We start from the raw sequence: 17009 nt of genomic DNA on the forward strand, positions 1-17009 counted from the left end.
TTGTGGTAATTGGATATTATTATATTTTATATTTACAGACCTATTGCTACCAAATACTAAAACTGAACTTTTACTTGAGTTAATACTTAGCTTTAATTCATTTGAGTAATAAGAATTAAGCTTATCTAAAGCTAAATTAATGTTTCTTTGAGCAACCTGTACATTACTATTTACACAATATATTAAAATATCATCAGCAAACTGTAATATTTTAACATCTTTGGGTAAATGATGGAGAATTTGTGAAGTATATAAATTGTAGAGTATTGGGGACAAAGAGGCACCTTGCATTAGACCTTTGTATGCGTTTTTTGGGCCATGTAAAATATTATTATACTTAACATATAATGTACGACCAAACGAAAAGTTAAACAGCCACTTTATTAATTTTCCAGGTAGATTCAACGAATGAAGAACCTTTGCCATTTGATGGAGATTCACATTGTCATAGGCTCCCTGCACATCAAGGAACACACACACTGCTGTTGACTTAGACAACAAACAGTTCTTCATATCTATCAGGTATGTAGTAAAACTTTCTACTGCACTTTTCCCTTTCCTAAACCCAAACTGGCATGAAGGAATTATATTCTTATTTTCAACATAATAGTCTAGTCTTATTTTTATCATCTGCTCACATAACTTTCCTATACAAGAGGCTAAAGAGATAGGTCTGTATGAATTAGGATCATCATCCGGTTTATCTGGTTTCAGTATAGGTATAACACACTGAGTTTTCCATGACTCTGGAATCAGTTGTTGTGACCATAGTGAGTTAAGAATCTGTAATATACTATTTTTAGCTAATATGTGTAACTTTTGTATCATAATATATGGAAAACTGTCTAATCCTGGAGTAGTGTTCTTTCTTAAAGCCAATGCTATATTAAATTCCTCATCTGTAAATGGTTGTAACAGGAAAATTGATGTATCATCCTTACTATCTGAATTAAAGATATACTCTAGATCTATATTAGTAGCATTATTTGCAGGTTGTGCTAATTTGTCTATGAAATTACCAATCCATTCATCATTCTTAGATATATTTCTATTTGTATTTATTCTTTTAAATCTCCGTATATAGTTCCACACTCTAGAAATTGGTGTATATCTATTTGTTGGGGCCATAGGCATAGGGTCAAGGAACTTCGTGGGTACACACACAAACAGCTGACAGACAGGTACACAGATGTTTGTAACTCCTTCCCACCTTCCCTATCCTAACGGAAACTGCAGGTAGATGAACACTAGCTGTCATCTGCCACCTCAACGACCGACCCTCGTCCACTTCTACCACCGCCGCGATTCGAGTCGGTCGACGCACCTTACGCTCCCGTCACTCAATCCGCGATAGAAGCACAATCCGCCGCGTACTACAACACACGTAGCTCTACGCCGCGCACCGGTACATCAGCACATCAACCTGGAGAAGAACGGGTGGAAACTCGAAGAGGTCAAACGCATTTGATCAGCCGGACAACCGTTCCTGCCAGGTCAGTTTCTTCCTTCAAACTTCCCCCTTGCTCCTCCATTTCATGGTCCTTCGTAAACCGGATATTCCCTATTCCAGTCCATCCCGGTTTATTATTTACAAACATTTGTCTAAACTTCAGCACGTAACTGAAGTCTTCTAGCCAGCTGTTTTGTGTGTGTCATCGTGACGTCACTTAGTTTTTTTTCCCTTAGTCTATGGTCAATCGGTAAGAATCGGTTAGTCGAGTAGTGTCCATCACTACTCAACTTCAATCAGTATTCCGAGGATAGCACAGAGTAGAAGGTTGACGTCTGACACATTACTTTTTTAATTCAACTGGGACTGTTTAGGTTATATTTTCATTGTCGTAAATCAAATTAGAAATAATGATGAAATCTGAAATTAAACATGTTAAGGGTGCCTCAGCCGACCCTATTAAAATATGTATGGTCCAGCTGGACACTGCGGAGCAGTACTTGAGTGGGGTCTACGAGTTGGCGTGTAAACTTCAGGCAAAATCGGATGCGCCTAGTTTATCTATGTTCAGGGTTCGTTTCGAGGATCTGGAGCGGATGCGCGACCAATACCAGGACGCTTACTTGAACCTGAAGGGTCTGCCCGTCGACGAGACCGTGCTGCAGCAGGCTGACCAGCGCTATAATAAGTTTTATGAGATCTTTTATTCGGTTAAGGTGATAGCTGAGGGATTATTGTCGACAAGTAGCGTCGCGGATGTGGAGCCAGTGAGATCAACTGCTCACTTCAAGTTGCCTGAGATCAGTCTGAGCAGTTTCTCTGGGGTCTACACTGACTGGCCAAATTTCATTGGATTGTTCGACAGTCTGATTCACACTAATGGGGACTTGTCCAGTGTGCAAAAGATGCACTACCTTCTGAGTGTTCTGGACAAGGAACCTCTTAGTTTAGTTAGGCATCTGGAGCTGGCCGATGGGAACTATGAGATAGCTTACCAGCTCCTTAAGGAAAGATATGACAACAAGAGACTCATTGCCGACACACACTTGGAGTCCATACTTGCTGTGACACTCGGTCAACAAGGGTTGACTGGCAACCTTCGGAAGCTAGTCAACACCTTAAAGGAGAACACTATGGCTCTGAGTGTGCTTGGTTTTGAGGTCAAGGCATGGAGTTTCTTGTTGCTCCATATAATTTTAAGAAAGCTTCCCTTTGACCTTCGTAGTAGGTTCGAACTCGGTATAGGGGGTTCGCCTAACACCATCCCAACATTCCAAGACTTGCTTGGCTTTCTGGAAACAGAGTTGAGAGTCTTGGAGACTGTTGGTGGCTCGGGTTCCAGGGGGTCAAGCAACTCTAACAATGTGAAAACGGGGACTTCACACGCTACAGTGACTCTCACTGCAGTGGCTGTGTCTTGTGCCCTTTGTCGGGGTAACCACACCATTTATAGGTGCGACAGGTTCAATTCCCTGACACCTGTTCAGCGCAGGGAGCTTGTCGCACAACAGGGCTTATGTTGTAACTGCTTGCGTGCACACTCAGTAAGTAGGTGCACGTCCAAGTGCAGGTGTCTGGTGTGTGGTGGACATCATCACACAAAACTACACCTGCTACCATCATCATCATCATCATCATGTAGTCTGGCATCATCATCATCTACAGCACCTAAGGATGGTCGACCCGCAGACTCATCGCCCGGCTCCACGGTCTGCCATGGTTCAATTCAAAACACCATGTTGTTAGGAACTGCCATGGTGGGGGTGTACGACCACAATGGTCACATACACCAGGTGAGAGCCTTGATAGACAGCGGCTCGCAGGTGTCTGTCATCACAGAGGAACTGGCGCAGCAGTTGCGGCTTCCCCGCACTAGCTCTAGGCTTCTTTACGGCTTGGGAGGTAAGCAGCGCTCCAATGGCAGCGTAGAGTGTAGGATCGCATGCCCTCAGGGTGCATCCCAGCCTGCCTTGGTGGCCACAGCCGTCGTACTGAAGCACATCACGGGGGATCTCCCTAGTGCGCCTTTGTGTCCGAGCGTGTTAGAGCGGTGCAAAAGCATCACGCTCGCTGATGATAGACTGTCTGTTCCGGGTCCCATTGATTTCTTGATAGGCGTGGACCTCTACAGCCGAATCCTGGATGGGACGTCGTACCAGCTGGGTGAAGGACTACCTACGGCACATAGGTCTATCTTCGGATGGATCTTGATGGGTCAAGCACCAATAGACCGAGATAAGGTGGCGCTTCCCAACAAGTCCATCCAAGTGTCCGTCGGTGATCCCCACCCGCGGCGGTCGCGTCGCAGACCAGCGAGGAGACGCCCCACGCAGCGCATGCATGGCCAACCAGCGCCATATGCGGCCTGCAACTGTATCCACGCCTGCTGATGAACAGATACTACACACCTCATCACGGCAGCCCCACCGTGGTGAGGTCCAAACGGCAACTGGGGGCTAGCGATAAGGTTTCAGTGGGACTCTGATCCAGACAGTCATCTATCAGGTCTCACCGTTCGGCACTACTAGGGAGATTTGCCGAATGTTTGTTTGTACGGCTACCTGTGGCTACTTGGGCCAGCATCTTTGGTGCATCAATGCATCCTGCGACGGCCTCTGTTCGAGGAACTTTCCAGTGTTGAAGTTCTTCGCAGAGGTCCCGTCTTACTCTACGCTTGCCGGAGCTGCTCTCCGCTGCTCTACCTTCCAGTCGTTAGGCCGGTTCCGACTGATACCTGCGCATCATCGCGGCTCTCACCACCGTCGTGATGGGCTTTGATTGTGTGGGTCGACATTCTCGGTGCTTGGTGCCCTCTTACTGGGGTACGGGCGGTGCAACATGAGCTCTGCTCTAGGTGCATGTGGTGCGAAGCGCACACGACACAGCAGTGAAGTCTTCGAAGGGATCGTGTTGGGTAGAGCCCCGGGGAGGTTTTCTCACTTGGGGATCCGCGCGTCGTCTCCTGGTCCTATGGGTCGGGTCGATGCTTGACATCGGGCTGTCGAGTGATCGAATGAATTTTTGGACGGGCTCACCCCAGGGAACTTATCTTTCAGGCAACTGTTGATCGAATTGGTTTCTGCATCCGGGTCCTGCTGTCGGCGCTTTCCCCGACGCTACACTTGTGGTGTTGGCGGCTTGCTCAGCAGGTCTCCTGTCTCGCATCTCGCCTCCGTCTTTGGGACGAGCTCTGCACATTAGCTGTAGGTTTCGGGCTGGCTTGTGGATTCCACTCAAGCCACGCCATACATGGTTAATTTTTGGAAACTCATCTTTTTTATTTTAATTTCACGTTAAAGAGCTTAGTGGCTCTTTGGGGGGCGGTTTATGTTGGGGCCATAGGCATAGGGTCAAGGAACTTCGTGGGTACACACACAAACAGCTGACAGACAGGTACACAGATGTTTGTAACTCCTTCCCACCTTCCCTATCCTAACGGAAACTGCAGGTAGATGAACACTAGCTGTCATCTGCCACCTCAACGACCGACCCTCGTCCACTTCTACCACCGCCGCGATTCGAGTCGGTCGACGCACCTTACGCTCCCGTCACTCAATCCGCGATAGAAGCACAATCCGCCGCGTACTACAACACACGTAGCTCTACGCCGCGCACCGGTACATCAGCACATCAACCTGGAGAAGAACGGGTGGAAACTCGAAGAGGTCAAACGCATTTGATCAGCCGGACAACCGTTCCTGCCAGGTCAGTTTCTTCCTTCAAACTTCCCCCTTGCTCCTCCACTATTAAAAGATGTACATAACTTTTTCCAACTTGAGCTTTTAGCTTCTTTAATAATCATTTTTTTCCTAGCATCTAATCTTTTGTAGTCAATATAATTTTCAATTGTCATATCATTCCTATACTTAGCTAACGCATCTTTTGATTTATTTACAGCTTCAGCACAGTCCTCGCTCCACCACGGCGCCGGAGCCCTACATGTTTTACCAGCATGACACCTATACACAGGTACACACACATTCCTTAAAGTATTAAGTATTTTACACATTTCATCATATTTTTGTAACGGACTATCTGAATTAGAATTAAAATCTGTAAACAATGCCTCTGATAAGTTATGGTAGCTTTCCCAGTTTGTTTTATTAAATAAAAATTTCTCAATATCATCATTTACTTGATAGTTTGTAGTAGATACAATAATGTCTGTAAATGTCTGTAGGTGATAGCTACCCATAGCATCATCACCCACGCGCCACTCACATAATGGAGCAAGGTCTGGGCTGACACAGGTCACGTCTATAGCTGATGCATTACATCCAGGTCTACCGACAGTGGTCGGTGCACCAGTATTTAGTAAACATAAGTTGCACTCATCAAAAAGGTCTAATAATTCCCTACCTCTAGGATTAGTAATTTCACATCCAAAAGTAATATGATGTGCATTAAAGTCACCAGATACTATACAAGGTTTCGGTAGTTGTTTTACAATGTTTCTTAGTTTATTTATCCTAATGAGACTATTGGTGTTTTTTGTTTTAGGTGGGCAGTATACACACAGGATTGAAAGTGGACCATTTGCTGTGGACAAAGAAACTGCTATGGATTGAATATCTTGATAAAAACTAGTCTTCAGATGTTTATATTTAATGGAGTTACGGATTAAAATACCTACACCGCCATGTTCATTTTTAGCATTTTTTCCTATATAATTATAACCAGTTATTGATAAATAGGGGTTTGAATCTTTCAGCCAGGTTTCATTGAGAAGACACACATCTATATTATTTTGAATTAATGATGATTTAAGTAAAACCTTTTTATTATTAACACTCTGAATATTATGTTGCATTATTTTTAAAACAGCCATTATTTGGTAAGATTTTGAATCAATATATCTTTAATGTGTGTGGTTGTGTTGGTTTTATTTGAATTAGCTAACGTAACTAAGGTCATTATTATTTTTTGTAAAAAGATATCATCTTTTACAAGGTAGTCATAGGATAAGGTGTTGGAGTTAGTAGTCGGTGTTGGAACGGTTGAAACCGGTGTTGTGATAGGGGACTCATGACTATTTTCAACTTTCTTAACTGAGGTAGACTTGGTTTTCAATGCAAATGTCACTGATTTGTCTGTTTTCGGTTTGGGCAACGCCGGAAAATGTTTGTCTGATACTACTTTTGAATACATCCTAGTCAGGTAATTTTATTCATGCCTTTTACGTTGTTCTATTTTAATGGGACAAAACTTAGATATAGCTAGGTGGTCCCCACCACAGTTGCAACACTTCAAGTTATCTGATGTGCACTCCTTGTAGGAATGTGCACCTGAACACCTTGAACATACCTCATCATTTCTACATATTTTTGCATTGTGTCTAAACTTCATGCACTTGAAACATTGCATCAGTGGTGGCACATAAGTGTAAACCCTGTATCTCCACTTGTCCAAAAAAACATACTGTGGGAGGGAAGTGCCTACAAATGTTACACTCACCGTAGTGAGAGGGACTATTTCCTGACCTACTTTCTTGGTGAACCGTCTCACAGCTATAATTTCAGCATCAGCCATCAGTTTTTCATACAATTCTGCATTGCTCGACTCCTTATCGACAAATCTAATGGTGCCGGTTCTCTCCACCGACGCCGCTGGTATGTACGCCTTCAAATTGTTCTCCTTAAGACAACTATGGCTTAGGAAGTCATTTGCTGCTACCGCCTGTTTGAAGACTACCATAATTTTGTTCGCATTCAATCTACGCTTTTCGACTATGCCCTTTACATTTTTGAAAAATTTTTAGAGATATAAAGGGTTTTTGTTCCACATTTTCTCATTAATTCCTTCAACATAGATCGGGAATTCCTCCTTAGAGCTGTTGTCCGGGTATGACCTCTTATATTCAGGTTTAAAGTAGGGTTTGTACTTATCGTCCGGTGACGAAGCCGCCGCTGGAAGCTGCTCCTTCATTTTCCGCTTCTTTGTTGTCCGCGGTGTCGCCATACACCCATCGTCATCTCCGCCGCTCTCCGGCTCCATTACGATGAGCCCCAGATAGGTATTTCGTAAGTTTACCAAGTTATTTGAATTTATTTAAAAATTTGTTCAAAAAAGGCGCCCTTCCAGTTCCCGCCAAAAAAGGAAGTTTATCCCTGAATTTAGTAGCAAGTGATGCCATGCTAAAGAATAAAATAAAGTAATTAAAATTAATTCGATACAATGGTCGTGAGTCGTGATTTTACTTAATATTATAAATGCGAAAGTTTGTGAGTATGTGTGTATGTATGTATGTATGTGTGTACCTTTGTTACTTCTTCACGTCAAAACAACTGAACCGATTTTAATGAAATTTGAAATGGAGTAGCCTTTTTATCGCGGAATTCCCACGGGAAAACTAATTAAGTTGAAGCGAAGCTCGTGGCAATGGCAACAGCTAATATTGAAATATTTGTTATTTTTGTATAACCTACTTCACTTGAGCAAGTAAATATTTAGATTTATGTTTTTCTATGAAAAACATAAAAAATATTGCCCTTAAATGGATCGAAATTTTACCTTTTTTCGGTGAAGAGCTTTTTTAGTGGTATCACTAATGAAATGTCAGAATTCCGCGGAATTAAAAATTAGAGTATAGGCTACTTTTTATCCTGAAATTCCCATGGGAATACTTTTTAAGGCAAAGCGAAGCACGCGGGAACAGCTAGTACTTACTAAAGTATTCTATAAATCAAACCAAACAACTGGAAAGTAGTAACTAAATTAAAAATTATTATAGGATAGTTACTTCTAACGTTGTAAGGGTATCATGGTATATAACTATATTATACATATAATTTCTGTCAACGTTATATAGTAACTCTGTCTGTTGTGCCGCGCGAGGGTGCGATCGATCTTTGTTCTCGGGTCTTGGTTAGGTCGTGCCCCAAGGCGGGCAGTATATCTAGGGGGTTCCCCTCATCTCGCATAATCTTTATTGACCAAAACTCATTTCACATAACTCGTATGGTCTAAACTTTTTGGGCCGAACCATCACTTTGCCAAGACTTATGTGGCATAAGGCTCGTTTCGTCTAAAACTCTTTAGGCACAATCTTTAAACACCTAAGTTTCGTTTGCTCAAATTTATTTTTGTAAAGGTATAATATTGTTTTTCCTATTATTATCATAATAAATAATATATTAAGTATGTAGTAAATGTACAAATTGCGATATTTTTCTCTTGCATCCTGAAAATCACGATATTGAATGATCAGAAGACGAAAGTGAATTGAATGACCATTATAATTATTACAAACGCCATAAAACCCCATGGGATCGAAACCTAAAGATAGGTGCGACGACGAGCAAAGCGAGGAGGAGCGTGTTAGGTGCACATGTTCGTCAAAAGCAAAGCGGAGCGCAGCGAAGCGGAGCGTTTTCCACATAGTATAAACAGTAGAAGGCACCAGTTTGCGCTGTGTAGGAAAACACTCTGCGATAGTTAAAGCAAAACGAATATTATTATTTTGTATAAGGTCAACCGGGGCCATTGCGCCACAATACTTTGACTTTCATATTCATTTGATCATAACAAACAGACTATACGCCCTATTAAGCTATAACTTGTGATACATATTAGGAAATTTTATCTAGTTTCATATTTTGATGCAATTTTGTAGAATTTTAAATATGTTCTACGTGTAAACGACGTTTCTACAAAAAATGGCATTTTTACGCGCAATAACCCCTAGTGGGGCTAATGCCTCTTTCACTAGTTTTGTGTGCTTGGAAGAGGTTTTTACAAGTTCAAGTAGATATAATTTATAGAATTACTATTAACGTAGCTAATTATTAGCTTGTAAACTAAATACTGCGCTTAGTTAAGGAGAATCAGTTGATCAAAAATTTTTGGGGTTATGGCGCCTACGCAGCCTAATTTCTTGTAGTGGCATTTACCCCATCCAAGATTCCAGGGGTGCTCAACATTTTATTTATGAAAACTTTATTGAACTTAAAAAAGTATAAATACTTACGTGATAAATTAAAATACAGTATAAAAGCATACAAGGGCATATTTTTTAGAATTTGCAATCAAACCACAACTTTAAATTAGTAAGTATACCATTTTTAGAGTCTGCCGGAATTTTAATCATTACAAAACTATTTAGAGTTTTAAAAACAAGTGGGATCATTCTGTTAATATGACTTTTTTTTATTTATTATATGATTATTTTCTATATACCGTGTTAACAACATTATAATGTCGTCACCAAATGACGCCAATTTTTTAAAATATTTAGTTTATTATATATTAAAATTATTTACGTTTTAGTTGGATTACCAATCTAAGAATGTTAATTCTGATACGCCGTTAAATGTTCTTCAATATTGCAGAAGGCGTCATTAACCTAGTATTTTTCGTTCAGGAGTAATTTGGTGCTAATGTCACTGGAACTTTTTCATTGCTCATGAGTGTATTAAATACATTTATCGTAACATAAAATGTTTAGAACCTCTGAAAATGGGGCTATTGCGCCGCAATAGAGGCAATAACCCCATCAGCCCAGAGGCATTTACCCCAAAATAAAAGCTAAACGTACAATTTTGTAATTACATATTGTGTCCGAATCTTACGTTATTTCAATAAAATAATCAAAACAATATGTAAAGCAACAAAACAATAACAGTATTTACAGTTAGGAAACATAGATTCTTTTAAACAAACACACATTTGGAACGATTCAAAAAAACGTGTCAGGAAACCTGAGGAGGCCGAAAGAGGTGAAAAAATTAAAATGGCAGATTTGTTAAGAAAATTTACCCGGATACGACATCTATTGGTCAGAGGTAAAAGTTTCAGTTACAAAGATAGATAGCAGATGACTCCAGTAGTTCTAAAGTATGTTTTTCGGAAGATAAATGGATTCGAGGCATTAGCCCCGTAGGCGACTTGGCCCCGGTTGACCTTAACATATGCCATAGCATTATTAGGCTATTTAAGATTTGACCATACCATTATAAGGCTAAACAAGATTATGCGAAATAACTTTTTACTAAACAAGATTTATGCCATATAATTTTCGGCGAAACGAGACTTTGACCAAACGGCACTATGCAACACGAGATTAGGCAAATAAATCTTAGGTAAAAAAAGGTAGAACCATATCTAGGTGCTTTGCTTACCTATCTTCAGTAATAGTACCTAAAAAAGTACTTATGATCAGATTGATCAGCAATATATCTACTGCCTATTGCCTATCGGAAAATGAATAGATAACTACTATACCTACCTTCCTAGAATAGAACCTATAATTACAAACTATTTATCTTTGTGTTTAGAAGAGTACCTATATAGTTAGGTATTTTAGCAACTTGGAAGTCAAGTTTTTTGATGCTTTGGTTTGCTGCAGTTCCTACTAAAGTAGGTTCTATCCTAAATTCCTAAAGCACTCTGCTGAACTATGGCTTAAGTACATCACAATCAGTCTGGCGACAATACCAACTATGCTTACCTATAAGACTATGCCTAAGTATTATTTGGCATTCAAACTGTCGCCCTTCCATATGCGCCCGCGCAGGCAATCCAATAAATAGACAAGAGCGCCGCGAGGCCGCTACGTACCACCCGCAACCTCGACCAGTCCACACGGACCGGCACCACTAAGAAATTACCAGGTAAATAAATAACACACATATTATAGAATATTAGGTAAACAAGCAAATGCAAAAACCCAATGATCATTAATTTTTAATTTAAAGTTTGAGGTCATTAAATTAATCGTTTGTTTGTTTACTGACGCCTACTAAGTACTTCCATATTATAATTCAGTAGGTACTCAGGCCTATTATTAATTATTACATCTTTAAAATCTTGATAAGTTCATACTAACTTAATCCATTGTTCTGCTATCTTATCATAAATTATACTTAAAATTACTTATAAATAAATAAACCATAGTTTAGCTATACACCTACTTAGGCCGTACACACAGAAAGAAATCGGGAAACTTATAAGCGCTTATTTTTCCATACTTTGCCGAACCAGCGCTGAATAAGTGATAAGGTATCAAATGGTAAAGTAAGTACTTAGTTAAGCGCTTATAAGTATCCAGCTTTCAGCATACGGCCTTACAGGGTGTCGCAAAAAGGGTACTTATACTTAGTAGAAAGGTGGTAACTCAGGGGGTAAGTAACTATGTACTTAATTCTTAACTTCATAAAGATTGGCGAATTACTTAACTACCTATACCACATTTGCCTATCCTATAGATAGGTACAGGTACACCCGAATTGTACTTATTCCCACAAAAAAGTGTCAACAGCCGAAACAAACTAACTACCCGCAGTGAAAAATATAAGTACTTATATGTGAAGAGTGTATAGTGTACCAGCAATTGTTAATTAATAAATAATAGATAGGTTAGACTTTGTGTAAACTCCGGCTTTATCCAAAGTTCAACATTTACTTAAACTTATTTATCATATTTTGTGAAATAAGCCGTCGAACATGTTTGTTACGGAATAGTGGTCAAGTCAAGTGTCTTTGCGAGATATTGGTGATCTGAAGACCAACAACCCTGACACACTTTCGTACAAGTTTGATTTGAATAGCATAGGGCATTCATCTCAGTTGTTTACATATTCGTCGTCTTTTCACATCAATCGTGATCAAGATAATAATATTCCTACTTACCTCGTTATAATGTGTGAAAATTACCAGCTATTTGGCTAGTTGTTGGGTGAATCGTCGAATAACCTATGATTCGTTCCAGGTGACCAGGTCTTCTTAATCTACGTAAAACGACAAATTAAAAACAATAAAAAAATATCCAACTGTAGTTCTCGTCATCTAACTCATTCTAAACCTACAATTAATATCTTGCTACGGGTGAATATTAGTAACTGGTTATTCCTGTTTGCAGCCCCTAACCTCAACGATGCTGCTAGCGTGGGTGGCGATGGCGGCGGTGGCGGCGGCGGGCGTGCAGGGCTACTCCAGCGGAGCCCCGGACAGCGCCTGCCAGGACATGGTCCCGCGGCACCCCGTGTCTGCGCAGAAGTCCGCGGCCCCCTACAGCATCACCACCAGCTCTAAGGTAGGAACCTCGTAGGAACTTAGGGTAGCGATTGGATGTGAAAATTGGTTAACTTTTCATTCGCTTGATTCTATTGTTTTTTTTAATTAAGTACCTGAAAATGATAATGTAACCCCTCAAACGTCTATAAGCTAAGCATCCGTTTTAAAGATGTAACACATAGATATTACCCCTGCTTGATTGAGAACAATAGAAATCCATTCTTTGAATCTTATAAGTTCCTGATGTGATGATGATAGCTAACAGGATTTTAACACAACCTTGACCGCGTCTTCAATTTGATACTACCAAAACTAGTCAAGTGAACAAAAGGCAAAGGCATGCGAAACACCTGTAACATCTTAATAATATTCGCAATATACTTAATTCAAATTTAACCCTCCCCATCAGGTGGTGAAGGCGGGCCAACCACTCCAGGTGGTGATCTCGGGGCGAGGCGCCTCCAACACCATCCGCGGGCTGCTGCTGCAGGCGCGGCAGGGAGGCAAGCCCGTCGGCAAGTTTACCGTCGCCCCCAACGACTCCTTCGCCAAGACTGTCGACTGCGGCGGCCCTGCTGTAAGTACTTTTTTGAATCCACCTTTTTCTTCTTCTTCTTCCACTGCCGTCTCCTAGCGAAGGTTGGCAATCAACCGTCTTGGAGGCCGCCGCACCTTTTTAAATAAGTCTAGCAGTCTAGCTTTAACCCCTCACATCCTGAGAAATCAGAGATAATTAAAATCTATTGTGTCTGGTTTAGCAATGGGTCACTGGGAATTAAGCGGTTAAAAGAGTAAAACGCACAGCCCTGTATAATTCACTGCAAAACATGAGCCTCCACTGTAGGGTTAGTGCCATAATATTCACGATTAGCAGACCAAGATTTATTGCGATTGCTATAGCAATAAATCGATCGCTGAAACGACCAAAATAGCTATAGCTATACGCTGAACAATCTGTAGGTACATGCCTACGACTTTATCGAGTACGTAAATCATATTGCTTCATAAATGATTTGAAGTACAATAGCTATAATAGGCAAGATAAATACTGCCGGTGCCGGCGTAGGAAACTGCGACCTCAACATTCGGAAGGAAAGAGTTTTTCCATGACCACTACAAACCTGTGCACTCGGGTTATGATATTTAGGACCTTGCTTGTCCAATGTGGACGACATAAGTGTTTTACAGCTCCTATGAAACACTTATGTCGTCTTATACGAATATCCTGACCTATCTTATGTAACAACGGATGTATAGGGACTAACTAACTCCGACTGTTTCTACTTAAACCTCTCATAATCGAGGAAGACATCTCCAAAGTTCGTCAAAATTGAAAATGTGATGGCATAGGGTCTAAGAGACGTCTGACAACTGATGATGAGGATGGTGACTTCCCAAATAAAATAGCTACCTACACTACTTATACCTACTGACTTTTTTTAGATGCATGCCATATTTATTCAGATAAGATTCTATGTAGTAGGGGCCTAATAAAAAATGTAGTTAGTAGATGGTTAACCAAGCTGTTAAATTTTAATCTCAAGGTTTGCTTTTTTAATATGTATATTAGTAAAGTTGGCAGCTTCCTCAAAGTAAACAATTCAAATTATGTTACAAAAGTTAATAGTAAAAATGACCTTCTATGAACCTTAATGACACCGGATTACTACACCAGTTGCATACATTGTTGGTATTTTCCTGCTTCCGTGCACCAGCAGTGTGTCAACTAGGTACTTCGATCTTCTACAGGTGGTCTAAAGATAGGAGATATACAAGGTGTTGTAAAAATGGTTTAGTAAGCCAAAGCGGTTGGTTCCAGGGGTGGGCGCATTTAAGACATATACCTACTAGCCCTTCTGAACGACTTTTGAAAATTCGCGGAAAAAAACTCCTTACTTTTTTGGTCACATATTTTTTTTACTATGGGTTTTTGTTATACATACATACTAGACAGAGTAGATAATACTGTGATCATTTACAACCACTCTGTGGATCTGTATCTCATTATAGAAACGACTGCATTAATCTAGATCAGACTGGGCCTTTTACATAGACTTTGCGACATAATCCTTATAAGTTGTGCAGTGTTGTAATGCGAGAGCCTCGATGGACTTGCCACTGTATTGACTGACAATGGCACGCATAAATTAATGAATAATTATCTCTATAAATCTCTACAGGAGATTATTCTTAACAAAGACATGAGGAGTTATTTACATTTGCGTTGCATCACCAAGGCCCAAGCTGTAGCTCTGGGGTGGCGATTCTATTAAATAATTGCATTCCAGTCGTAACTTAGGCGTTTCAGATAAGGTAAACCATGTTGATGTGATTTTTTACACTTAATAAACCAAAGCTGTAATGAATGTTTAAATTGTTTATATTAAACTTAGGTAAGTACTTTAGGTGTAACTAACTTAAAATAAATACCTTTTATATCCAGTTCGGAACACGGTGTAACAATGTTGAAATTATTTTTATAAAAGTTTCTGACAGCAATTTTTGCCACTTTTGCCTTACTTTGTTTCGTAGCTATATTTCGAAGGAGAGGAAGAAAAAACTCCCAAGCCAGTGAAAGCCAGCTTCACAATTCGTTTCTGACCGACAGCACAACTGAATCCTAAAAATATTAGTAGAATCGGGGTCAGTGTGAGAGGTCGGTCTGAGTACGACAGAGATTTATGATGGTACCTTCTATAACTAATCAGATGTGTGACCTTTGCGAACAATCCAGCATAAAATATGTATGAGATAGAATAAATATTATCCTCCGATCCTTTATTAAAACAGTCAAACCTTGATCATTAAGTGCAAGGCAATTCAAAAAAGTTTAAAGCAACATTTTATTACTAGGGATAAAAAAAAGAGTTATCTGGCGGTGTGGATAATAGGTAGTACCTACCTAGGGTAAATAGGTATACTCGTAAAACATTAGGTACCTATGTGATTGGTAAGTCGGTAAATTATGCATAATAAGCAGTCACTAACATTTTTACATAAGTAGGCAGGCTTCAGACTGCAATTTTAAATATCCTTGACCTGAGCCTGCCAGACACCGTCAAAATTATTGGGTAGGCAGTAGGCACTTGCAGTTGTCCCGTACTTGTTAAGGCTTTGATTAACAATTATTGGTAGGTACTTACTTCACTGAAGCGTCCGTAGTCGAGCGGGCCTCAGTGATCGTAACTGATCGCTGAGGTTAAGCAACAACTGACACGGTCAGCCATTGGATGGGTGACCAATTTCAAGTGGTGCTTTTCTGGACGCTTCCGTGCTTCGGACGGCACGTTAAGCCGTGGGTCCCGGTTGCTGCTTCGGCAGCAGTCGTTAAGCCTAGTCAGAGGCCTTCGGGCGGCTTGAAAACATCTGACAGTCGGGTTGCCCACTTACCCGACAACTCTCTCAGCACAAGCTTGCTTGTGTTGGGGTCCACCAACCCGCACTTGGCCAGCGTGGTGGACTAGGCCTAAACCCTTCCTTCACTGGAAGGAGACCCGTGCCCCAGCAGTGGGGACGTAATGGGTCGTGATGATGACTTACTTCACTGAAATTAAATAACAAGTACGCTCATAATTTTCTTCTCAACAGCTACAAATCCACCTTTTGCGAGATAAGTTGGAATTTACATACGACTCATAAAAAACAAGAAGTTATTGTCCCGCCCCCTCCGTTACTAGGTTACTACAAATATCTTTTTTTACAAAACCTTTGTTTTCCTTTGCAGACCGCAGTGTCCCACAAGAAGCACGACGAGAAGGACGACCCGCAGACCGTGACCTACACCTGGACGCCGCCGGCCGGCTTCAACGACGAAATCAAATTCAGGTACATATTCAACATCTTTCCACTGTCAGTTGTTAAGATGCTACCAGCTTCTCTTTATACTTAGGTATGTTTCTTGGTTACCACCCAACAAACAAAAAAACCCGTCATAGTGACTAATAATGCCAAAAAATATTTACTTATAAGAGCCGTATTATCGCAGTATAGTATGGTACCCCCATTAAAACATTTTGGTCCCGAGAGTCGCAGGTGAAATTACATAGACATTGAGGCTGTCCAGCAGAGCTCGCTGTTTCGACCTGCGCCCCCTACACGGGTTCGTTATCGACGTCGATAAACTGATTTTATGCGCGGTCCACCTATCACAGCGCCGTCTTTATGCGAACAGTGATAAAGTGACGTTAATCACGTCGATAACGATCCCGTGTAGTGGCAGCTGTTGTATTCTTCGTCCTAGCTGCAAGATTTGTACAATGACTACAATAGACACTATTCTTGTCTTAAACGTGAAATATTGTTTTCAGAGCTACGATCGCACTGAACGGAGCCGTGTTCTGGGTCGGAGTGGAATCTGCTCCAATCAAGGTTTCTAGCTAAATAAGTGTAATAATATGCATAAAGTATTTGAAATATGTACATAAATCTTCACATTTTCATCAGTATTTACCAAATGACATGCTATGTAGTGATTTAATATATTTTTATAATAAACTTTTCTTCTAAACTAATAAACTGACTTTTAATTTATAAATGATTACGTCGAGGA

The 17009-nt window shown here is 40.6% G+C and overlaps 1 protein-coding gene and 1 pseudogene across 1 annotated transcript; one reads left to right on the forward strand and one right to left on the reverse strand.

The window, feature by feature from the left end:
- Window positions 1–5202: 5202 nt before the first annotated feature.
- Window positions 5203–7551, reverse strand: LOC125490634 (annotated as a pseudogene).
- Window positions 7552–10922: 3371 nt separating this feature from the next.
- Window positions 10923–16972, forward strand: LOC105382438 (putative defense protein Hdd11). Its single transcript, XM_011552317.3, has 5 exons — window positions 10923–11058; window positions 12306–12479; window positions 12870–13037; window positions 16185–16285; window positions 16768–16972. Exons 2-5 carry the CDS (start codon window positions 12321–12323, stop codon window positions 16838–16840), a joined length of 501 nt encoding a protein of 166 aa, XP_011550619.2. The 5' UTR covers window positions 10923–11058; window positions 12306–12320; the 3' UTR covers window positions 16841–16972.
- Window positions 16973–17009: the final 37 nt, after the last annotated feature.

Source organism: Plutella xylostella, chromosome 4, assembly GCF_932276165.1.
Source record: "Plutella xylostella chromosome 4, ilPluXylo3.1, whole genome shotgun sequence".
Classification (NCBI taxonomy): Eukaryota; Metazoa; Arthropoda; class Insecta; order Lepidoptera; family Plutellidae; genus Plutella; species Plutella xylostella.

Bases quoted from the DNA above. Each gene is read 5' to 3' on its own strand.
- LOC105382438 (XM_011552317.3), top strand. From the start codon at position 12,321: ATGCTGCTAGCGTGGGTGGCGATGGCGGCGGTGGCGGCGGCGGGCGTG. The intron at 12,480-12,869 runs GTAGGAACCTCG...CCTCCCCATCAG, and splicing joins GCATCACCACCAGCTCTAAG to GTGGTGAAGGCGGGCCAACC. The intron at 16,286-16,767 runs GTACATATTCAA...TATTGTTTTCAG, and splicing joins AACGACGAAATCAAATTCAG to AGCTACGATCGCACTGAACG.